This window comes from Penaeus chinensis, chromosome 10 (assembly GCF_019202785.1).
Source record: "Penaeus chinensis breed Huanghai No. 1 chromosome 10, ASM1920278v2, whole genome shotgun sequence".
Classification (NCBI taxonomy): domain Eukaryota; kingdom Metazoa; phylum Arthropoda; class Malacostraca; order Decapoda; family Penaeidae; genus Penaeus; species Penaeus chinensis.
The window spans coordinates 32,860,313-32,885,883 of record NC_061828.1 but is presented as its reverse complement, the minus strand read 5'-3'; the positions used below and the strand labels follow the sequence as shown (position 1 = coordinate 32,885,883).

Here is a 25,571-nt window from a genome sequence, read left to right as displayed (position 1 = left end):
CCTAGAGGCTGACACGGCAGAAAATGTACCATAAATATTAAAATTCATCCGACAGGGCGATGTAGACAGTGGGGCCTCTAGAGTGAAGGGATAGTTAGGATAAGGATATTAATTGTGATGATAATAACAGCTATATTATCATTATCATCACCATTGTGTGTTTATATTTATTATATCGTGATTGTGATGATGATAATAGCTATATTCTCATTAACATCACCATTTGTGTGTTTATATTTATTATATCGTGATTGTGATGATGATAATAGCTATATTCTCATTAACATCACCATTTGTGTGTTTATATTTATTATAGCGTGATTGTGTTGATGATAATTGCTATATTATAATTATCATAACCATTGTGTGTTTATATTTATTATATCGTGATCATCACAGGAAATGCAAAGAGCTGCCCTGTGTTAACGAAATGCGCTGTGATTGGCTGAAAATGTCTGAGTTTTTATTGGCTCAGAAACTGTGACGTCACGAATAGTCTCTTCTTTGTGGAGAATATTATTATCCCATTCAGCATTTTTTTTCAACAGGAAGTAACATAAAACGCCTGTCAAAGTACATTTGCATCACTAGAGAATGTGATGGAGAATGCGTGACGTCATCAAAGTAAATGCCAAGAACCGCTATAAAGATATTTGATTTCATGTCTTATTTGGTTATAGCTTCTGAAGTAAGCTCTTCAAAATATTAATAATTCTTGCTGTTTTTCCATCACAAGAAGCGTTTCATACCATTAGCAATCTTGGGAAAATAATTTTCCCAACAGATTGTTTATAAAAATTTCGTTTCCTGTTTGTTATTTTCGATATTATTACGGTGTGAAGCATTCTAGGTAAATGCACTGAAAAGATATCATACTTGATGTGAACAAGGCAAGAAAATTAAACATGGAATCCTATATATCATTATTTTATTCTATATATACACAAATATCCTGTAATTTGCTTTATTTATGATCGACCAATCAGACGTCACACCCGACCGACTCCGTCATTACTACGTCATTACTACGTCATAAGGTCCTGGAATAGGGTATCCTTTTTGTGTGGTATTGGACCTATGCTTTTTCCTCTTATTTAGTATTTATAAACGTCTTGGTACACACACGCATACAGACATATATATGACTATGAATATATATGTATGTATGTATGCATGTATAGATAGATTTAGATATATATGCATGATATATGGTTCTCTCATAGTAAGCCATGTCATCGTCACATAATCTGCGTCGCATATTGAGAGATGTGTCGTTTTCTGTTATAAAGCGGTATACATCAGGCTAAACTAATTTAAAATAAAATTGATAGAAAAATTGTGTTTGTCTCCTTTCATACAGAGATATTTGTGTACGTGTAACATGTTTGTGTGTGTGTACAATTTCATGTGCATATGCGCGCGCGCGTGTATGTGTCTGTGTGTGCTCGCACACACACACACTTATATATATATATATATATATATATATATATATATATATATATATACATATATACATATATACACACACACACACACACATACATACATACACACACATATATATACATATACATATATATATATATATATATATATATATATATATATATATGCACACACATACATATGTATATGTATGGAAAGAAAGAAATATGTTTTTTTACTTAAACAAAGGCTTACATCTCAAAAGGATAAGGTAACTTAGGTTATCCTCCCACTATCTTAATAAGATCCTATTTGTTGATATATAGGTATATCAACAAATGAGACATACACACTTCTCCAATGAACAGAAATCTAAGGTTAAGGCACGCTTACACTATCAACAGTACTGTGTTGTTTACGCTTCCCTGAGTCAGGTCTTGGGCCAGGCCGAGCGCAATTAGTCATGTCAAGAAGAGCGAAACTGTGTATAAACAGAAGGTTAAGTGTGACCGCTCTCGGTGTACATCTGGGTGACACTTTCCTGGGTTACTTTATATCCCTTGTTTGGTTGTTTCAAGAGAGGCTCCATCACTCCTGCATTCTTATGTTTCTCCAACATTTCTCGAATGGTTCGCCATTGTCATGCACAATTTCCCATTTTTTCAAGAGGCTTTCTTTCTCGTGATCTTGGCACTTCAGCAGGAGGGACCTGAAATCCGCAGAAAATGTTTCTTCCGCTACACTCGCTCTTATTTTCCTTTCCTTTCCCAGGATTTTTATATTACAATTTACACTTTGTTCCTCTGCAGGACGCTAACATTTCTATAAATAGTTTCTGCATCTTGGGGGATGGGAGGTTCTGTGACAGCCCCCTCTTCCTGTTTCTGTTCCTCGGTTTTTCTGTCCGTTTTCTACATCAATGTCTGCAGCATCTGCGTGATTGCCGACAGTTCCCCCCCAGAAAATTGGGCATCACTGCTCAGCGACACTTCCTTCACTTCTAGCGGCTGTCGGTCTTCCTGAGGTTGATCGCTTCCCTCTGATGACGGCGCCACACGCAGTCAGTCGCTGGGGATTGCAGTTATAGCCTCTCTTTGCACTTCTGCCTTTTCCTTCTCTGCGATTCCTTGCTGGGGAACCGGCGAAATGAGCTTTGATTGTGGCCTCGCCCTGCATGCCAGAGACCCGGCATTGTGAGGGCCACCGCAGTTGCAGCAGCAAGGCTTAACCCTTTCCCCCTTTTCCATTTCGGCTCGGCAGATCCTGGAGTCATGCTTTCTACCTCAGAAGCTGCTTCGAGCATCCTGCTGACAGGTCCAAGACCCCATGGGCCACACTTGAGGCACATGACTGGCGGCTCTACGTATGGTGCTACCCAACTGTACCCCAACTTCGGAGATGAATAGCCTCTCTGGCACTTCCCCTTTCAGGAGGGCAACGTGTTGAATCCGCTCCACGCCCCTGGACGCGTGCCTCTTCATCCTCATAAATCAATCATTGTCCAACAGAAAGTCTGGGTCCAGTATGGTCAGGTATCGGAGAATGATCACTTTTGTATGAGTATGAGTTTTGTATATATGCATATGAACACACACACACACACACACACACACACACACACACACACACACACACACACACACACATTAGTTTTTTTTGTATATTCATACTTTTCCATATGTGGTGGTCAGACAGACACTTGTGGAAGACGATGCTAAAGTTTGAATGTCCCTTTGGTTGGCGGGAATATAGACGTTAAATATTTCTTCAGATGACCTATTTACTGAGATCGCCAGGACTTTATTCTTGCAAGATAAAGGAAGCAGGAAGCTATCCAGGTGGTTCTCAAACCTGAAGAGTCCATAAGTGATTCTATTAAAGATGTAAAGATACATCTTAAAAAAAAAAAAAAAAAAAAAAAAACGGAAAACAAACCAAGAGAAAAACAAACAAAACCCTATAAATATTTAATATTAATGAAAGTAAAGGGGCAGAGCTTAGCTCGGCAGTTGCCGACTAGATTTTTTACCGATGCGGAGTGGTGCTACCTGTATTAGAGTAAGTGCATTAGGTTCTTACAAGGAGCAAATTCCTCACGAAATGTGGCGGGGGGGGGGGGGGGCGCTAAGGAGATCTGCAAGTTTCCTTCACATCAACACTCATACTTAATATATATATATATATATATATATGTGTGTGTACATATGTATACATATATGAATATATATATATAAAGCATAAACATACACATCCACATTTATATTGTGCCTTTTTCCATGATTTACACCTTGAGTTTGTTATTAAAGTTGTTTTGTCATATTTTGTTTTTTGGCTGTTAGATGCAATCGTTATAATTTCCATAAGGGTGGTCTGTATATACAAAAAAGCAGAATGATAAAGTGATATTAGTATAGTGATTAGTATTTATACATATGCTAATCTTGACATAGAGCCAAACAATATAGTGACACTGCTACTAAGGTGTGGTGTAAGTTAGACGATATAGTATTCCCAAGGAAAAACAAAGCATTACGGTGATTTTGATAAAGGAGAAAACAACAAAGCCATCTCACGAAATTCCAAGACCATGAAGTGAGCGAAATGTAATATCAGTCTCAGTAAAAAGGCAGTGACCTCATTTCAAATGCTAAAATAATCTAAATGAAGAACCGAAGGATGTGACTCTCTTCCCCCCCCCCCCCCTCTCCAGATCACGGCCATGATCATCCACGTGCGAGACACAGACGGGACAATGAGTTCTGTTGAAGCACAACCGACGGACACAATCCACACGCTCAGGGTGAAGATAATGTTAGAAGGCATACCCCTAAGTGACTATCGGGCACTCGTATTTAACGGGGAGCGTTTATGGGACAGCAAAGCAACGGTCTCCAGCTACGGCATCAGAGACGAAGACTGTGTGGATGTCAAAACTGTTTATGTGGCCCAAGCTATGACTGGATTTTACGTTAACGTTGTCCAGCCGGAAGGGGAGGTTATCAGGGTAGTGGCGGACGAAGCGGTGCCCGTGATACAGATCAAGCACGAAGTGGCACGCGTAGCGGGTGTGGAGGCGAGGAAGCAGCAGCTGAAGGCGGGCAGCGAAGATATGAAGGACGAGAAGAGGCTGAGAGACTATGGCATCACCGAGGATGCTGTTGTGTGGATGGAGATCGAGGGCGGGACTAAGAGCAGGAGAGATAAAAGAAGGGAAGGAGCAGGGGACGACAGCCTGAAGAATGTGTTGCTGTTTGTTTCCCTTCTGGTGTTAGTTCCTCTCAGCTTGTGGCTGGCATATAAACGTGGGAGTAAAAATTAGTAATGCGTTATGTAATTTCTTATTTATCATTGCTAATACTAATGCAGATGACTGAAGAATATGTTTATCTGTATATATATACCTGCATTATATGTTTTATATGTTAATATATATATATATATATATATATATATATATACATACACACTTGTATATCCAACCCACTGTTATACAGCATCTGTTATCGCAAATGATAACAGAATGTTAACAGAGAGAAGCGAATTTATGCGAATTTATTGTGCGACGTAAGGGGTAATGCTAGACTAAACCCACACCAAAATAAGCTCTTCCAGCCGCGCCACCACCTCCTAGGGCTTACACCAGGGGCTGAATAAATCACTTTATCTGCGTAAGGCGCCACTGGTCATACTGAATACTTTGACACATGTATACACACATAGACATATATATGTAAAGATACATTTAGATATATATTTGTTGATAAGGAAAACAGTCACAGTTGGAAATTTATATAAATCGTAACGTTCGAACTCTTCTCGAGCTCCTCTCCAGACGAATAATGAACCGAAATGGAACTTCGGTTTTTTATTCGTCTGGAGAGGAACTCGCGAAGAGTTCGAAACTTTACGATTCTTATTCATTTCTTACTGTGGCTGTTTTCCTTTTCCTTTTAGTATAAACGTTACTGTGTTTGTGTCAAATATGTATCTGTATATAAATGCATATGTACCGAAAACATACACATTGTCCTGGTAAGTTTCTGAACTGCAACCGCTCATACCAAAGCATAAAAGGCCAAGGTTTTCGGTCAAAGTTTATGTTGTTAGTGCAACTGATCATTTTTTTTTTTTTTTTTACATTGGTGACTGTTCAGTGCAAGTTGATAAACGGTCATGTTGGGCCACATACCACCTTTCTCACTCAGTGACAATATAAGTGACAAGGGCCATACCTCAGATTATGAGCATTATGCAGTATCGTATAAATATATATTCATAATGCATATATCACACAGAAACAATACGAAAATCTCTTCTTCCTAGACCTCTCCTTACAGATCTCGGCCATGATCATCCACGTGCGAGACACAGACGGGACAATGAGTTCTGTTGAAGCACAACCGACGTACACAATCCACACGCTCAGGGCGAAGATAATGTTAGAAGGCATACCCCTAAGTGACTATCGGGAACTCGAGTTTAATGGGGAGTGTTTATGGGACAGCAAAGCAACGGTCTCCAGCTACGGCATCAGGGACGAAGATGTGATACATGTTGGGAATATGATAATTTTCGGTGAGGAACAAGCTATGACTGGATTTTGCGTTAACGTTGTCCAGCCGGAAGGGGAGGTTATCAGGGTAGTGGCGGACGAAGCGGTGCCCGTGATACAGATCAAGCACGAAGTGGCACGCGTAGCGGGTGTGGAGGCGAGGAAGCAGCAGCTGAAGGCGGGCAGTGAAGATATGAAGGACGAGAAGAGGCTGAGAGACTATGGCATCACTGAGGATGCTGTTGTGTGGATGGAGATCGAGGGCGAGACTAAAAGCAGGAGAGAGAAAAGAAAAGAAAGGGAAGGAGCAGGGGACGACAGCCTGAAGAATGTGTTGCTGTTTGCTTCCCTTCTGGTGTTAGTTCCTCTCAGTGTGTGGCTGGTCTATAAACGTGGGAGTAAAAATTAGTAATGCGTTATGTAATTTCATTTTTATCATTGCTGATACTAATGCAGATGACTGAAGAATATGTTTCTCTGTATATTTATATACCTACATTACATGTTTTATGTATAAATATATATTTACATGCACACATGTATATCTAACACACTCTTATTATGCATTCTGCCATCGCAAATGACTGCTCTTAAGCACACGACAAAAGTTAATCCCAATCTGCTAACATTCATCTAAGTGTGCAATCGAACACAGAATTTTGAGCTTTGTAATTGCACAGGCTGTGCACTGGGCATAATGGCAGTTTTGAATGGCTTCGTAATTTCCCACTTGTACCCCAGAACGAGCTGAATCCTGTGCGTGTGATCAGGATTGGCGGCGGATGGAAGTTCTGATCAAGGACTACATAAGATCTTTACTTATATAGACCTTGGCTCTGATAAGGGGTGATCACGCAAGCATTTCATCACCAACAAACGCCTGGTCTCATTGGACACGCAAGAATTCCCATGTCCAAGGGCTGGTCCTCGGCGCACGGTCAGCAGTGTTCGGAGACGAAATTTCTTGTGTATGCATTTTAAAGACTTATGTCTATCGCATTGAGGTTTTATTAAATACGTGACATTTTAAGTGTATTTGGGACTGATTATCTCTGTATGAAATTAAATTTTGTATTTTAGCGCGAGTTTGAAAACATAAACAAACACTCCTTTCATTTCTTGTTAAGCAGGAGCACACCTACATTTGTCTGTTCTTTCGTTCCTTGACACATATTTGTGAATACGTAGTCAAGAATTCTGCGAGAAGGACCATGCCTCCTCCAGTAATGCAAGCCATGTTTGCTCACTGAAAGGATGCCTTTGGGCCATAGTCATATTGAAGCGTGACCTGTGTGCGCCCAGAACGAGCAGACTTTTGCGGGCGGCCACAGTTGGTGATGAAAATGGTCTTGTGGACGCGAGATGCCATTAGGAGAACCTGCCAACCCACTCATGCTTTTGTTCAGTCTGAAAGCAACTGGAACTGCTTTACATATCCTCATTGAGTTCAGCATGTATTTTCATTTTATGTTCTAGATAAATTGTCTCTATATATTTTGCTATTGATATTCTTCAATAAACAGAGCATTTATTTTGTTTTCTATTTTCCATTTGTTCATTGTTTTATTGCTAAGGATGTGTCTTGTCGACGCAGTGTTTTGGGAAAAACATTAACGAAATGTTGGATCGTGTGCCCAAGAGCACATTAGAATGCTTACTTATTTATTAGTTCCACTGTCACGTGCAGGGGAGTAAGCAACACACACACATGAATATACATATGAGTATATACATGTACATATGTGTGTATATGATCTGATATCTTGCTCGGGTAGGGTAGTTAGCACTGTAATCCGGTTTGAACAAAAAGAAGCGATCAGCTCCCCCTTGACCACAAGCAAAGATACTGATAGTTGTTTCTTTCTGGCTATACTTTGGCCGACACAGGATTCTGCCATCAGCCGGACGCCAGCCTTTTATTCTTATCCTTGATTTACGTGTTTTCTTGTTTGTTTTAGTTTGTCCGTTTTGGTAGGTTTTCTTTGGTTCTTGTGTGACATTAGTTTGGTTACTTTTTGCTTTTTAAATGCAGTTCTTTGTCGATATTCCTAGTTTTGGTTATCTCTCAATTTCCTTGTTTTATTCAGTTCTAAATATATATTGATATTTTGATGAGGATGACCACTCTTATAAACATCCTTTTATGTATTATTTACAAATGCCAATCATTTTGATTGCTTTATAATTTTGATTGTTTTATAATTTTGTAGTTATTTAGCATCTATCACTTTGGGCAGGTTTTTACCATATTCTTTTGTAAATCTCTATATAGTGAGGTTACCGTGACCTCTGACCTCCCCCCACCCGTTAGCCGCGAAAAATCGACGTTTGTTTTTTCCTGGATCTGATACTTGTAGGTAATAATTATATTTGGTTTTGTGGTTTCGGTTTTGGTTTATTTTTAAACTGCATAGCTTTTCTTGAAGTTAATATCGTTTTTTCTAAAGTAAGTTTTCATTTTCACTGTCGTTTTTGCTTATTTTGGTTTTGATTTCATTTTAACGTAATTCTTAGGGATTGTTTTAATTTTAGTTTTCATTACTTTTGTTGCGAATTTATTGTCCGTAGGAATATATATTTATAATGCATATAACTAGATAGATATGAAGCAGAAACAAAAACTCTTCTTCCTAGACCTCTCCTTACAGATCTCGGCCATGATCATCCACGTGCGAGACACAGACGGGACAATGAGTTCTGTCGAAGCACAACCGACGGACACAATCCACACGCTCAGGGTGAAGATTATGTTAGAAGGCATACCCCTAAGTGACTATCGGGCACTCGTATTTAACGGGGAGCGTTTATGGGACAGCAAAGCAACGGTCTCCAGCTACGGCATCAGGGACGAAGACTGTGTGGATGTCAAAAATGTTTATGTGGCCCAAGCTATGACTGGATTTTACGTTAACGTTGTCCAGCCGGAAGGGGAGGTTATCAGGGTAGTGGCGGACGAAGCGGTGCCCGTGATACAGATCAAGCACGAAGTGGCACGCATAGCGGGTGTGGAGGCGAGGAAGCAGCAGCTGAAGGCGGGCAGTGAAGATATGAAGGACGAGAAGAGGCTGAGAGACTATGGCATCACTGAGGATGCTGTTGTGTGGATGGAGATCGAGGGCGAGACTAAAAGCAGGAGAGAGAAAAGAAAAGAAAGGGAAGGAGCAGGGGACGACAGCCTGAAGAATGTGTTGCTGTTTGCTTCCCTTCTGGTGTTAGTTCCTCTCAGTGTGTGGCTGGTCTATAAACGTGGGAGTAAAAATTAGTAATGCGTTATGTAATTTCATTTTTATCATTGCTGATACTAATGCAGATGACTGAAGAATATGTTTCTCTGTATATTTATATACCTACATTACATGTTTTATGTATAAATATATATTTACATGCACACATGTATATCTAACACACTCTTATTATGCATTCTGCCATCGCAAATGACTGCTCTTAAGCACACGACAAAAGTTAATCCCAATCTGCTAACATTCATCTAAGTGTGCAATCGAACACAGAATTTTGAGCTTTGTAATTGCACAGGCTGTGCACTGGGCATAATGGCAGTTTTGAATGGCTTCGTAATTTCCCACTTGTACCCCAGAACGAGCTGAATCCTGTGCGTGTGATCAGGATTGGCGGCGGATGGAAGTTCTGATCAAGGACTACATAAGATCTTTACTTATATAGACCTTGGCTCTGATAAGGGGTGATCACGCAAGCATTTCATCACCAACAAACGCCTGGTCTCATTGGACACGCAAGAATTCCCATGTCCAAGGGCTGGTCCTCGGCGCACGGTCAGCAGTGTTCGGAGACGAAATTTCTTGTGTATGCATTTTAAAGACTTATGTCTATCGCATTGAGGTTTTATTAAATACGTGACATTTTAAGTGTATTTGGGACTGATTATCTCTGTATGAAATTAAATTTTGTATTTTAGCGCGAGTTTGAAAACATAAACAAACACTCCTTTCATTTCTTGTTAAGCAGGAGCACACCTACATTTGTCTGTTCTTTCGTTCCTTGACACATATTTGTGAATACGTAGTCAAGAATTCTGCGAGAAGGACCATGCCTCCTCCAGTAATGCAAGCCATGTTTGCTCACTGAAAGGATGCCTTTGGGCCATAGTCATATTGAAGCGTGACCTGTGTGCGCCCAGAACGAGCAGACTTTTGCGGGCGGCCACAGTTGGTGATGAAAATGGTCTTGTGGACGCGAGATGCCATTAGGAGAACCTGCCAACCCACTCATGCTTTTGTTCAGTCTGAAAGCAACTGGAACTGCTTTACATATCCTCATTGAGTTCAGCATGTATTTTCATTTTATGTTCTAGATAAATTGTCTCTATATATTTTGCTATTGATATTCTTCAATAAACAGAGCATTTATTTTGTTTTCTATTTTCCATTTGTTCATTGTTTTATTGCTAAGGATGTGTCTTGTCGACGCAGTGTTTTGGGAAAAACATTAACGAAATGTTGGATCGTGTGCCCAAGAGCACATTAGAATGCTTACTTATTTATTAGTTCCACTGTCACGTGCAGGGGAGTAAGCAACACACACACATGAATATACATATGAGTATATACATGTACATATGTGTGTATATGATCTGATATCTTGCTCGGGTAGGGTAGTTAGCACTGTAATCCGGTTTGAACAAAAAGAAGCGATCAGCTCCCCCTTGACCACAAGCAAAGATACTGATAGTTGTTTCTTTCTGGCTATACTTTGGCCGACACAGGATTCTGCCATCAGCCGGACGCCAGCCTTTTATTCTTATCCTTGATTTACGTGTTTTCTTGTTTGTTTTAGTTTGTCCGTTTTGGTAGGTTTTCTTTGGTTCTTGTGTGACATTAGTTTGGTTACTTTTTGCTTTTTAAATGCAGTTCTTTGTCGATATTCCTAGTTTTGGTTATCTCTCAATTTCCTTGTTTTATTCAGTTCTAAATATATATTGATATTTTGATGAGGATGACCACTCTTATAAACATCCTTTTATGTATTATTTACAAATGCCAATCATTTTGATTGCTTTATAATTTTGATTGTTTTATAATTTTGTAGTTATTTAGCATCTATCACTTTGGGCAGGTTTTTACCATATTCTTTTGTAAATCTCTATATAGTGAGGTTACCGTGACCTCTGACCTCCCCCCACCCGTTAGCCGCGAAAAATCGACGTTTGTTTTTTCCTGGATCTGATACTTGTAGGTAATAATTATATTTGGTTTTGTGGTTTCGGTTTTGGTTTATTTTTAAACTGCATAGCTTTTCTTGAAGTTAATATCGTTTTTTCTAAAGTAAGTTTTCATTTTCACTGTCGTTTTTGCTTATTTTGGTTTTGATTTCATTTTAACGTAATTCTTAGGGATTGTTTTAATTTTAGTTTTCATTACTTTTGTTGCGAATTTATTGTCCGTAGGAATATATATTTATAATGCATATAACTAGATAGATATGAAGCAGAAACAAAAACTCTTCTTCCTAGACCTCTCCTTACAGATCTCGGCCATGATCATCCACGTGCGAGACACAGACGGGACAATGAGTTCTGTCGAAGCACAACCGACGGACACAATCCACACGCTCAGGGTGAAGATTATGTTAGAAGGCATACCCCTAAGTGACTATCGGGCACTCGTATTTAACGGGGAGCGTTTATGGGACAGCAAAGCAACGGTCTCCAGCTACGGCATCAGGGACGAAGACTGTGTGGATGTCAAAAATGTTTATGTGGCCCAAGCTATGACTGGATTTTACGTTAACGTTGTCCAGCCGGAAGGGGAGGTTATCAGGGTAGTGGCGGACGAAGCGGTGCCCGTGATACAGATCAAGCACGAAGTGGCACGCATAGCGGGTGTGGAGGCGAGGAAGCAGCAGCTGAAGGCGGGCAGTGAAGATATGAAGGACGAGAAGAGGCTGAGAGACTATGGCATCACTGAGGATGCTGTTGTGTGGATGGAGATCGAGGGCGAGACTAAAAGCAGGAGAGAGAAAAGAAAAGAAAGGGAAGGAGCAGGGGACGACAGCCTGAAGAATGTGTTGCTGTTTGCTTCCCTTCTGGTGTTAGTTCCTCTCAGTGTGTGGCTGGTCTATAAACGTGGGAGTAAAAATTAGTAATGCGTTATGTAATTTCATTTTTATCATTGCTGATACTAATGCAGATGACTGAAGAATATGTTTCTCTGTATATTTATATACCTACATTACATGTTTTATGTATAAATATATATTTACATGCACACATGTATATCTAACACACTCTTATTATGCATTCTGCCATCGCAAATGACTGCTCTTAAGCACACGACAAAAGTTAATCCCAATCTGCTAACATTCATCTAAGTGTGCAATCGAACACAGAATTTTGAGCTTTGTAATTGCACAGGCTGTGCACTGGGCATAATGGCAGTTTTGAATGGCTTCGTAATTTCCCACTTGTACCCCAGAACGAGCTGAATCCTGTGCGTGTGATCAGGATTGGCGGCGGATGGAAGTTCTGATCAAGGACTACATAAGATCTTTACTTATATAGACCTTGGCTCTGATAAGGGGTGATCACGCAAGCATTTCATCACCAACAAACGCCTGGTCTCATTGGACACGCAAGAATTCCCATGTCCAAGGGCTGGTCCTCGGCGCACGGTCAGCAGTGTTCGGAGACGAAATTTCTTGTGTATGCATTTTAAAGACTTATGTCTATCGCATTGAGGTTTTATTAAATACGTGACATTTTAAGTGTATTTGGGACTGATTATCTCTGTATGAAATTAAATTTTGTATTTTAGCGCGAGTTTGAAAACATAAACAAACACTCCTTTCATTTCTTGTTAAGCAGGAGCACACCTACATTTGTCTGTTCTTTCGTTCCTTGACACATATTTGTGAATACGTAGTCAAGAATTCTGCGAGAAGGACCATGCCTCCTCCAGTAATGCAAGCCATGTTTGCTCACTGAAAGGATGCCTTTGGGCCATAGTCATATTGAAGCGTGACCTGTGTGCGCCCAGAACGAGCAGACTTTTGCGGGCGGCCACAGTTGGTGATGAAAATGGTCTTGTGGACGCGAGATGCCATTAGGAGAACCTGCCAACCCACTCATGCTTTTGTTCAGTCTGAAAGCAACTGGAACTGCTTTACATATCCTCATTGAGTTCAGCATGTATTTTCATTTTATGTTCTAGATAAATTGTCTCTATATATTTTGCTATTGATATTCTTCAATAAACAGAGCATTTATTTTGTTTTCTATTTTCCATTTGTTCATTGTTTTATTGCTAAGGATGTGTCTTGTCGACGCAGTGTTTTGGGAAAAACATTAACGAAATGTTGGATCGTGTGCCCAAGAGCACATTAGAATGCTTACTTATTTATTAGTTCCACTGTCACGTGCAGGGGAGTAAGCAACACACACACATGAATATACATATGAGTATATACATGTACATATGTGTGTATATGATCTGATATCTTGCTCGGGTAGGGTAGTTAGCACTGTAATCCGGTTTGAACAAAAAGAAGCGATCAGCTCCCCCTTGACCACAAGCAAAGATACTGATAGTTGTTTCTTTCTGGCTATACTTTGGCCGACACAGGATTCTGCCATCAGCCGGACGCCAGCCTTTTATTCTTATCCTTGATTTACGTGTTTTCTTGTTTGTTTTAGTTTGTCCGTTTTGGTAGGTTTTCTTTGGTTCTTGTGTGACATTAGTTTGGTTACTTTTTGCTTTTTAAATGCAGTTCTTTGTCGATATTCCTAGTTTTGGTTATCTCTCAATTTCCTTGTTTTATTCAGTTCTAAATATATATTGATATTTTGATGAGGATGACCACTCTTATAAACATCCTTTTATGTATTATTTACAAATGCCAATCATTTTGATTGCTTTATAATTTTGATTGTTTTATAATTTTGTAGTTATTTAGCATCTATCACTTTGGGCAGGTTTTTACCATATTCTTTTGTAAATCTCTATATAGTGAGGTTACCGTGACCTCTGACCTCCCCCCACCCGTTAGCCGCGAAAAATCGACGTTTGTTTTTTCCTGGATCTGATACTTGTAGGTAATAATTATATTTGGTTTTGTGGTTTCGGTTTTGGTTTATTTTTAAACTGCATAGCTTTTCTTGAAGTTAATATCGTTTTTTCTAAAGTAAGTTTTCATTTTCACTGTCGTTTTTGCTTATTTTGGTTTTGATTTCATTTTAACGTAATTCTTAGGGATTGTTTTAATTTTAGTTTTCATTACTTTTGTTGCGAATTTATTGTCCGTAGGAATATATATTTATAATGCATATAACTAGATAGATATGAAGCAGAAACAAAAACTCTTCTTCCTAGACCTCTCCTTACAGATCTCGGCCATGATCATCCACGTGCGAGACACAGACGGGACAATGAGTTCTGTCGAAGCACAACCGACGGACACAATCCACACGCTCAGGGTGAAGATTATGTTAGAAGGCATACCCCTAAGTGACTATCGGGCACTCGTATTTAACGGGGAGCGTTTATGGGACAGCAAAGCAACGGTCTCCAGCTACGGCATCAGGGACGAAGACTGTGTGGATGTCAAAAATGTTTATGTGGCCCAAGCTATGACTGGATTTTACGTTAACGTTGTCCAGCCGGAAGGGGAGGTTATCAGGGTAGTGGCGGACGAAGCGGTGCCCGTGATACAGATCAAGCACGAAGTGGCACGCATAGCGGGTGTGGAGGCGAGGAAGCAGCAGCTGAAGGCGGGCAGTGAAGATATGAAGGACGAGAAGAGGCTGAGAGACTATGGCATCACTGAGGATGCTGTTGTGTGGATGGAGATCGAGGGCGAGACTAAAAGCAGGAGAGAGAAAAGAAAAGAAAGGGAAGGAGCAGGGGACGACAGCCTGAAGAATGTGTTGCTGTTTGCTTCCCTTCTGGTGTTAGTTCCTCTCAGTGTGTGGCTGGTCTATAAACGTGGGAGTAAAAATTAGTAATGCGTTATGTAATTTCATTTTTATCATTGCTGATACTAATGCAGATGACTGAAGAATATGTTTCTCTGTATATTTATATACCTACATTACATGTTTTATGTATAAATATATATTTACATGCACACATGTATATCTAACACACTCTTATTATGCATTCTGCCATCGCAAATGACTGCTCTTAAGCACACGACAAAAGTTAATCCCAATCTGCTAACATTCATCTAAGTGTGCAATCGAACACAGAATTTTGAGCTTTGTAATTGCACAGGCTGTGCACTGGGCATAATGGCAGTTTTGAATGGCTTCGTAATTTCCCACTTGTACCCCAGAACGAGCTGAATCCTGTGCGTGTGATCAGGATTGGCGGCGGATGGAAGTTCTGATCAAGGACTACATAAGATCTTTACTTATATAGACCTTGGCTCTGATAAGGGGTGATCACGCAAGCATTTCATCACCAACAAACGCCTGGTCTCATTGGACACGCAAGAATTCCCATGTCCAAGGGCTGGTCCTCGGCGCACGGTCAGCAGTGTTCGGAGACGAAATTTCTTGTGTATGCATTTTAAAGACTTATGTCTATCGCATTGAGGTTTTATTAAATACGTGACATTTTAAGTGTATTTGGGACTGATTATCTCTGTATGAAATTAAATTTTGTATTTTAGCGCGAGTTTGAAAACATAAACAAACACTCCTTTCATTTCTTGTTAAGCAGGAGCACACCTACATTTGTCTGTTCTTTCGTTCCTTGACACATATTTGTGAATACGTAGTCAAGAATTCTGCGAGAAGGACCATGCCTCCTCCAGTAATGCAAGCCATGTTTGCTCACTGAAAGGATGCCTTTGGGCCATAGTCATATTGAAGCGTGACCTGTGTGCGCCCAGAACGAGCAGACTTTTGCGGGCGGCCACAGTTGGTGATGAAAATGGTCTTGTGGACGCGAGATGCCATTAGGAGAACCTGCCAACCCACTCATGCTTTTGTTCAGTCTGAAAGCAACTGGAACTGCTTTACATATCCTCATTGAGTTCAGCATGTATTTTCATTTTATGTTCTAGATAAATTGTCTCTATATATTTTGCTATTGATATTCTTCAATAAACAGAGCATTTATTTTGTTTTCTATTTTCCATTTGTTCATTGTTTTATTGCTAAGGATGTGTCTTGTCGACGCAGTGTTTTGGGAAAAACATTAACGAAATGTTGGATCGTGTGCCCAAGAGCACATTAGAATGCTTACTTATTTATTAGTTCCACTGTCACGTGCAGGGGAGTAAGCAACACACACACATGAATATACATATGAGTATATACATGTACATATGTGTGTATATGATCTGATATCTTGCTCGGGTAGGGTAGTTAGCACTGTAATCCGGTTTGAACAAAAAGAAGCGATCAGCTCCCCCTTGACCACAAGCAAAGATACTGATAGTTGTTTCTTTCTGGCTATACTTTGGCCGACACAGGATTCTGCCATCAGCCGGACGCCAGCCTTTTATTCTTATCCTTGATTTACGTGTTTTCTTGTTTGTTTTAGTTTGTCCGTTTTGGTAGGTTTTCTTTGGTTCTTGTGTGACATTAGTTTGGTTACTTTTTGCTTTTTAAATGCAGTTCTTTGTCGATATTCCTAGTTTTGGTTATCTCTCAATTTCCTTGTTTTATTCAGTTCTAAATATATATTGATATTTTGATGAGGATGACCACTCTTATAAACATCCTTTTATGTATTATTTACAAATGCCAATCATTTTGATTGCTTTATAATTTTGATTGTTTTATAATTTTGTAGTTATTTAGCATCTATCACTTTGGGCAGGTTTTTACCATATTCTTTTGTAAATCTCTATATAGTGAGGTTACCGTGACCTCTGACCTCCCCCCACCCGTTAGCCGCGAAAAATCGACGTTTGTTTTTTCCTGGATCTGATACTTGTAGGTAATAATTATATTTGGTTTTGTGGTTTCGGTTTTGGTTTATTTTTAAACTGCATAGCTTTTCTTGAAGTTAATATCGTTTTTTCTAAAGTAAGTTTTCATTTTCACTGTCGTTTTTGCTTATTTTGGTTTTGATTTCATTTTAACGTAATTCTTAGGGATTGTTTTAATTTTAGTTTTCATTACTTTTGTTGCGAATTTATTGTCCGTAGGAATATATATTTATAATGCATATAACTAGATAGATATGAAGCAGAAACAAAAACTCTTCTTCCTAGACCTCTCCTTACAGATCTCGGCCATGATCATCCACGTGCGAGACACAGACGGGACAATGAGTTCTGTCGAAGCACAACCGACGGACACAATCCACACGCTCAGGGTGAAGATTATGTTAGAAGGCATACCCCTAAGTGACTATCGGGCACTCGTTTTTAACGGGGAGCGTTTATGGGACAGCAAAGCAACGGTCTCCAGCTACGGCATCAGGGACGAAGACTGTGTGGATGTCAAAAATGTTTATGTGGCCCAAGCTATGACTGGATTTTACGTTAACGTTGTCCAGCCGGAAGGGGAGGTTATCAGGGTAGTGGCGGACGAAGCGGTGCCCGTGATACAGATCAAGCACGAAGTGGCACGCATAGCGGGTGTGGAGGCGAGGAAGCAGCAGCTGAAGGCGGGCAGCGAAGATATGAAGGACGAGAAGAGGCTGAGAGACTATGGCATCACTGAGGATGCTGTTGTGTGGATGGAGATCGAGGGCGAGACTAAAAGCAGGAGAGATAAAAGAAAAGAAAGGGAAGGAGCAGGGGACGACAGCCTGAAGAATGTGTTGCTGTTTGCTTCCCTTCTGGTTTTAGTTCCTCTCAGTGTGTGGCTGGTCTATAAACGTGGGAGTAAAAATTAGTAATGCAATATGTAATCCTGCAGTTATCATTGTTAATATTAATGAGGATGAGTTTGAAAGCAACAAAGAAATGCTGATAAACCCTTCCTTTCATTTGTTGCAAACCAGAAGCACACCCATATCTAGCTGTTCTTTCGTTCCTCGACACATTTGCAAAACAGAAGGCAATGCTTCTGCGAGGACCATGCGTACTTAAGTAGTGCCTGCCATGTTTGCTCACTGAAATGGTGCCCTTGGGCCAAGGGCTTGTCGGCGCGTGCCGTGGGTGCACACGGAACGAGCAGACTTTCGAGTGCGGCTTCAAGAGCTGTTGCTGATGAAAATGGTCGCGTGTACGTGCCGAAGTAGTTTCGTCAGCTCTAAGGAAACGGACGAAAAACGTAGTAGGGTATTCTGGTTGAAAAGAAGAGAACAAGAGAGAACATGTGTGAGTCACGTTTCGGGGTAGTGGGGTGTGAGGCGCGCAGATGTAAGACAAGCGAGAACAAGTTGTCTTGTAATTCCTAAAACAATAAATACAAGAACAAATTGTGCCACTTATTTTATTATCCATATAATTCAGTAGTCTTTTCAAAGCGTTTCATACTTAAAATATTTTTGTTTTTAACCCCCTTCCCTCCTTTTAAGCAAGCTGCCTTTAGGCGAACCTGTTATCCCACTCATGTTCTCAATAGACCCACTAAATATTTCGCTGTTTGATATTCTTCAACACATTCAGTTTGTCTTATTTTTCTATTATCCATTTTTGTTTTTAGTATTGTTAAGGATGTTTCTAGTCGGGGCAATGTTTTAGCAAAAACATTAACGAAATGTTGGACCGTGTGCCCAAGAACACATTAGAATTATTATTACTTTTTCTCAAGTTTGACCGTTACAATTTTCGCTCTCACGTGCAGGTGTAGGTAAGTATATATTCTCTGGGATGAATAGGTATACCTGAAAGTCTTACTTTGGAATATATGTATATATATTTACATATATATGTAAATACATATGTTGATATTACATATATATATGTAAATATGTATATTGATAATATATATATATGTATACACATAAACAAATGTATGTATGCATATATTTGTATATATTTGTATATCAATAGATATACACACAAAAAGCTTACCTAATGCCCTGGGCAAGACTTGGAGCTGCATCCGGCCATGCCAGGGCGTAATAGGTCAAGCTCCGGATTGTCCATCTGGAGAAGACCTCGTCAGGACGAAGCTGCTGGCAGCTTGGGCGGAGGTTTCGGTCAAAGCTTACGTTAGCGAAACTGGTAATTAGTTTTTTACGGATTTGTTCATGTCTGGTGAACGTTCAGCGCCAGTTCATAAACGGCTATGATGGTTCCCAGACCTCCTTTCGCACTCAGTGATAAGTGACAAGGGCCACAGCTCAGATAGTGCAGTATCAGCCTCCGGGCTAGTTCCGGCCTCTCATCCGAGGGGTCGGCGGTTCGCGCCCCGCCCAGGCGCAAGAAGTTGCAATTGTCGCCTGGAGGTTACTGCTGTGGCTGGGCACCACGGCGGGTAAGGACTAAGACGAGTCAGCACCAGCTGACACACGTTAGCGAGTCGACATTAGTCGACACAGGCCGGGCTCCCCTCATTGGCATAGCCCGGGCGAAGCTCAGCTTCGCATATCGGACTTATCCTTATGCAGTATCACAAACCCAAACACGCACACACATATAGTTATATATGAATTATTATTTTACATATATGTATGTATATATGCAGATTGATATATATTTATATATAGTAGATATGGATATATGTAGTAAATATAATAGACATAGATCTGATTGCCATTATCCTTGTCATAATTGATAGTACAACCCTTTTTATCCTCATGATTATTAGAATATGCTCAGTAATGCTCAAAGTTAGTCCAAGTGGATGAAGGGGACTTGACCGTAGAGGAACATGCGATGAAGCCTTGGGAAGATGCGGTTGGGATTTGTAATGTTACTAGTGTTAAAAACTCTCTTGGCATTTACTCTAAGGAACCGCCAATGTCAAAGGTATAATGCACATTTAAAATATAATTATATATATATGAATATGTATATGTATATTTGTATATATATTAACTATAAGCACCTATGAAATCAAGTTCTTAGGATATGATCAGTAACGACTGAACTTAATCTGAATACATGGTTAAAAAAACAAAATACATAACGCCATGCATTGTCATGGCTTTTAGCAAAATTTTATTTTATTTATTTATTTATTTTTATTTATTGTGTGTATACTTACTTAATTGTGTGTGTGTATATATATGCATAAATTCCTCACAGTTCATGAAAAGACACCAGTGCTTGACAATGCATGACCCCATCCAGCACATATGCTACTTGTTTGAAAAATAAAAATATAGATTGTTGATTTTTTGGTCCTAAACAAGCATGCCGAAGGCTAAGGAAATATATTAAAATTTGAATTCTGCAAATTTGCCCATTTTCAATGATTAGCTTACATTTCTCATGTCATATGTTTATAATCCATTCATATTCTAAAAACATTTCCTACCATTTATAGTAGGGAACGAACCTCATGGTAGAAACATGCAAAGTGCAATACTGTGCCTTTAGTGGCAAGTTTCCTTAAGCTAACAGGTGGAGGTCATGGGAAATATTACTTCTAGGAAGGGGTTTTTATTTAGCAAGGACTGGGCAGCTTCCCCCTGCCTTCATAGCATTTCCTCGCCAACGTTTGTGGGACAGCAAAGCAACGATCTCCAGCTATGGCATCAGCGACAGAGACTGTGACGTTATTGAATATGCTTTAATTCCCCAAGGCATGTGTGGATTTTACGTTAACGTTATCCAGCCGGAAAGGAAAGTTATCAGGGTAGTGGCGGACGAAGCGGTGCCCGTGATACAGATCAAGCAAGAAGTGGCACGCATAGCGGGTGTGGAGGCGAGGAAGCAGCAGCTGAAGGCGGGCAGCGAAGATATGAAGGACGAGAAGATGCTGAGAGACTATGGCATCACTAAGGATGCTGTTGTGTGGATGGAGATCGAGGGCGAGACTAAAAGCAGGAAAGAGAAAAGAAAAGAAAGGGAAGGAGCAGGGGACGACAGCCTGAAGAATGTGTTGCTGTTTGTTTCCCTTCTCGTGTTAGTTCCACTCAGTTTGTGGATGGCTTACAAAGTACTAATGCGAATGACTGGAAAATGTGCTCTGTATATATATGCATCTACATTATAAATGTTTTATATATAGATATATATTTACATTCATATATATTAAGCCTACTGTTATTATGCATTCCGTTATCGCAAATGATTGCTCTCAAGCACACAACGAAAATTAATCCCACTCAGCTAACACGTATCTAAGTGTGCAATCTTGAACATAATTTTGATCTTTGTAATTGCACAGGCTGCACACTGATCACAATTTTGAATGCTTATGTATTTTCCCGCTTTTACCCCTGAATGAGCTGAACAGGTGTTCACGTGGGATATGGACTGGCAGCTCTGATCAAGGTCTATATAAGATCTTTACTTATACAGACTTTGGTTCTGATAAGGAGTGGTCACGTGAGTGCTTTATCACCAACAATGCCTGGGTGTGCATAGTCTCCTTGAATGCACACGGATTCCCATGTCCAAAGGCTAGTTCTCAGCACACTGTCAGCATTGTTTGGACAAAATTTATTGGGCAGGCATCATTCAAGACATATGTCTATCGTGTTTTTAAAATTATTTTTGCATTTTACTATTAGTTTTACATTCTAAATGTATTTTCAGATAGATTAGCTCTTTGAAATTTAATTTTGTATTTTAGCACGAGTTTGAAAGCATAAACACTCTTTTCATTACTTGTTAAGCAGGAGCACACCCACATTTGCCTGTTCTTTAGTTTTCGACACATATTTGCGAATTAGTAGTCAAGAATTCTGCGAGAAGAACCATACTTCCTCCAAAAATGTTAGCCATGTTTGCTCAACGAAATGATGCCCTTGGGTCATGGTCATATTGGCGTGTGACCTGGATATGTATATATAACTATATGTATTTGTATATGAGTATATATGTAAACAAAAACACACATTGTCGTGGGTAAGACTGCAACCGGTCTTACCAGAGTATAAAAGGCCAAGGTTTCGGTCAAAGCTTTTGTTGCTAGTGCAACTGACAATGAGTTATTTCTTAGTTTTTTTTATGTCTGGTGAACGGTCAGTGCAACTTCATAAACGGTCACGTTGGGCCCCAGACCACCTTTCTCACTCAGTGACAGTATATATGACAAGGGTCACACCTGAAATCATTAACATTATGCAATATAGTATAAATATATATTTATAATGCAAATATTTAGATAGATATGAAGCAGAAACAATACAAAACTCTCTTCTTCCTCGACCTCTCCTTACAGATCTCGGCCATGATCATCCACGTGCGAGACACAGACGGGACAATGAGTTCTGTTGAAGCACAACCGACGGACACAATCCACACGCTCAGGGTGAAGATAATGTTAGAAGGCATACCCCTAAGTGACTATCGGGCACTCGTATTTAACGGGGAGCGTTTATGGAACAGCAAAGCAACGGTCTCCAGCTACGGCATCAGGGACGAAGACTGTGTGGATGTAAAAAATGTCATGGTGTTGCAAGCTTTGACTGGGTTTTACATTAACGTTGTCCAGCCAAATGGAAAGGTTATCAGGGTAGTGGCGGATGAAGCGGTGCCTGTGATACAGATCAAGCACGAAGTGGCACGCGTAGCGGGTGTGGAGGCGAGGAAGCAGCAGCTGAAGGCGGGCAGCGGAGATATGAAGGACGAGAAGATGCTGAGTGAATATGGCATCACCAAGGATGCTGTTGTGTGGATGGAGATCGAGGGCGAGACTAAAAGCAGGAAAGAAAGAAGGGAAGGAGCAGGGGACGACAGCCTGAAGAATGTGTTGCTGTATGTTTCCCTTCTGGTTTTAGTTCCTCTCAGTGTGTGGCTGGTCTATAAACGTGGGAGTAAAAATTAGTAATGCAATATGTAATCCTGCAGTTATCATTGTTAATATTAATGAGGATGAGTTTGAAAGCAACAAAAAAATGCTGATAAACCCTTCCTTTCATTTGTTGCAAACCAGGAGCACACCCATATCTAGCTGTTCTTTCGTTCCTCGACACATTTGCAAAACAGAAGGCAATGCTTCTGCGAGGACCATGCGTACTTAAGTAGTGCCTGCCATGTTTGCTCACTGAAATGGTGCCCTTGGGCCAAGGGCTTGTCGGCGCGTGCCGTGGGTGCACACGGAACGAGCAGACTTTCGAGTGCGGCTTCAAGAGCTGTTGCTGATGAAAATGGTCGCGTGTACGTGCCGAAGTAGTTTCGTCAGCTCTAAGGAAACGGACGAAAAACGTAGTAGGGTATTCTGGTTGAAAAGAAGAGAACAAGAGAGAACATGTGTGAGTCACGTTTCGGGGTAGTGGGGTGTGAGGCGCGCAGATGTAAGACAAGCGAGAACAAGTTGTCTTGTAATTCCTAAAACAATAAATACAAGAACAAATTGTGCCACTTATTTTATTATCCATATAATTCAGTAGTCTTTTCAAAGCGTTTCATACTTAAAATATTTTTGTTTTTAACCCCCTTCCCTCCTTTTAAGCAAGCTGCCTTTAGGCGAACCTGTTATCCCACTCATGTTCTCAGTAGACTCACTAAATATTTCGCTGTTTGATATTCTTCAACACATTCAGTTTGTCTTATTTTTCTATTATCCATTTTTGTTTTTAGTATTGTTAAGGATGTTTCTAGTCGGGGCAATGTTTTAGCAAAAACATTAACGAAATGTTGGACCGTGTGCCCAAGAACACATTAGAATTATTATTACTTTTTCTCAAGTTTGACCGTTACAATTTTCGCTCTCACGTGCAGGTGCGTAAGCAACACACAGGTATGTGGAATAATGTTGGAACACACTGTTCTTTCCCTTGTTGTTCAGGCGCATTTATATATTTGTAAGTATATACTTGTACATGTAGGTAAGTATATATTCTCTGGGATGAATAGGTATACCTGAAAGTCTTACTTTGGAATATATGTATATATATTTACATATATATGTAAATACATATGTTGATATTACATATATATATATATATATGTAAATATGTATATTGATAATATATATATATATATATGTATACACATAAACAAATGTATGTATGCATATATTTATATATATTTGTATATCAATAGATATACACACAAAAAGCTTACCTAATGCCCTGGGCAAGACTTGGAGCTGCATCCGGTCTTGCCAAGGCGTAATAGGTCAAGCTCCGGATTGTCCATCTGGAGAAGACCTCGTCAGGACGAAGCTGCTGGCAGCTTGGGCGGAGGTTTCGGTCAAAGCTTACGTTAGCGAAACTGGTAATTAGTTTTTTACGGATTTGTTCATGTCTGGTGAACGTTCAGCGCCAGTTCATAAACGGCTATGATGGTTCCCAGACCTCCTTTCGCACTCAGTGATAAGTGACAAGGGCCACAGCTCAGATAGTGCAGTATCAGCCTCCGGGCTAGTTCCGGCCTCTCATCCGAGGGGTCGGCGGTTCGCGCCCCGCCCAGGCGCAAGAAGTTGCAATTGTCGCCTGGAGGTTACTGCTGTGGCTGGGCACCACGGCGGGTAAGGACTAAGACGAGTCAGCACCAGCTGACACACGTTAGCGAGTCGACATTAGTCGACACAGGCCGGGCTCCCCTCATTGGCATAGCCCGGGCGAAACTCAGCAAGGTGAAGTCAGCAGCGTGAAGCAAGGTGAAGAGAACAGCGTGAAGCAAGGTGAAGTCAGCAGCGTGAAGCAAGGTGAAGTCAGCAGCGTGAAGCAAGGTTAAGTCAGCAGCGTGAAGCAAGGTGAAGAGAACAGCGTGAAGCAAGGTGAAGCCAGCAAGGTGAAGTCAGCAGCGTGAAGCAAGGTGAAGCCAGCAGCGTGAAGCAAGGTGAAGTCAGCAGCGTGAAGCAAGGTGAAGCCAGCAAGGTGAAGTCAGCAGCGTGAAGCAAGGTGAAGGCAGCAAGGTGAAGTCAGCAGCGTGAAGCAAGGTGAAGCCAGCAAGGTGAAGTCAGCAGCGTGAAGCAAGGTGAAGGCAGCAAGGTGAAGTCAGCAGCGTGAAGCAAGGTGAAGGCAGGGAAGGATGAGTCAGCAGCGTGAAGCAAGGCGAATCCAGCAAGATGAAGTCAGCAGCGTGAAGCAAGGTGAAGGCAGCAAGGTGAAGTCAGCAGCGTGAAGCAAGGCGAATCCAGCAAGATGAAGTCAGGAGCGTGAAGCAAGGCGAATCCAGCAAGATTAAGTCAGCAGCGTGAGCAAGGTGAAGGCAGCAAGGTGGATGTCAGCAGCGTGAAGCAAGGCGAATCCAGGCAAGATGAAAGTCAGCAGCGTGAAGCAAGGAGAAGGCAGCAAGTGAAGTCAGCAGCGTGAAGCAAGGTTGAAGGCAAGCCAATGTGAAGTCAGCAGCGTGAAGCAAGGCGAATCCAGCAAGATGAAGTCAGGAGCGTGAAGCAAGGCGAATCCAGCAAGATTAAGTCAGCAGCGTGAATGCGCAAGGGAATCCAGCAGAGATGAAGTCAGGAGCGTGAAGCAAAGTGAAGGCAGCAAGGTGAAGTCAGCAGCGTGAAGCAAGGTGAAGGCAGCAAGGTGAAGTCAGCAGCGTGAAGCAAGGCGAATCCAGCAAGATGAAGTCAGCAGCGTGAAGCAAAGTGAAGGCAGCAAGGTGAAGTCAGCAGCGTGAAGCAAGGTGAAGGCAGCAAGGT

At 40.8% G+C, this 25,571-nt stretch overlaps 2 protein-coding genes across 3 annotated transcripts in view; both read left to right on the top strand.

The window, feature by feature from the left end:
- Positions 1-7,511, top strand: part of LOC125029947 — a 16,375-nt gene extending 8,864 nt beyond the window's left edge. Inside the window, exons 4-5 of the mRNA XM_047620138.1 lie at positions 4,139-4,677; positions 5,766-7,511. Of these exons, the coding sequence (XP_047476094.1) occupies positions 4,139-4,677; positions 5,766-5,778 (552 nt within the window). The 3' untranslated portion in view covers positions 5,779-7,511. The remainder of the gene's footprint in view (positions 1-4,138; positions 4,678-5,765) is intronic.
- Positions 7,512-16,208: 8,697 nt separating this feature from the next.
- On the top strand, positions 16,209-18,337 carry LOC125030016. Of its 2 annotated transcripts, none has more exons than XM_047620235.1 (2): positions 16,209-16,895; positions 17,191-18,337. In XM_047620235.1, exon 2 carries the CDS (start codon positions 17,200-17,202, stop codon positions 17,803-17,805), a length of 606 nt encoding a protein of 201 aa, XP_047476191.1. In that variant the 5' UTR covers positions 16,209-16,895; positions 17,191-17,199; the 3' UTR covers positions 17,806-18,337. The 2 variants fall into 2 exon arrangements, with proteins under 2 accessions (XP_047476191.1, XP_047476190.1); XM_047620234.1 differs by having other exon boundaries at positions 16,209-16,899.
- The last annotated feature ends 7,234 nt before the right edge of the window (positions 18,338-25,571 follow it).

Coding starts and splice junctions, on each gene's coding strand:
- LOC125030016 (XM_047620235.1), top strand. CDS start 17,200: ATGATCATCCACGTGCGAGACACAGACGGGACAATGAGTTCTGTCGAA.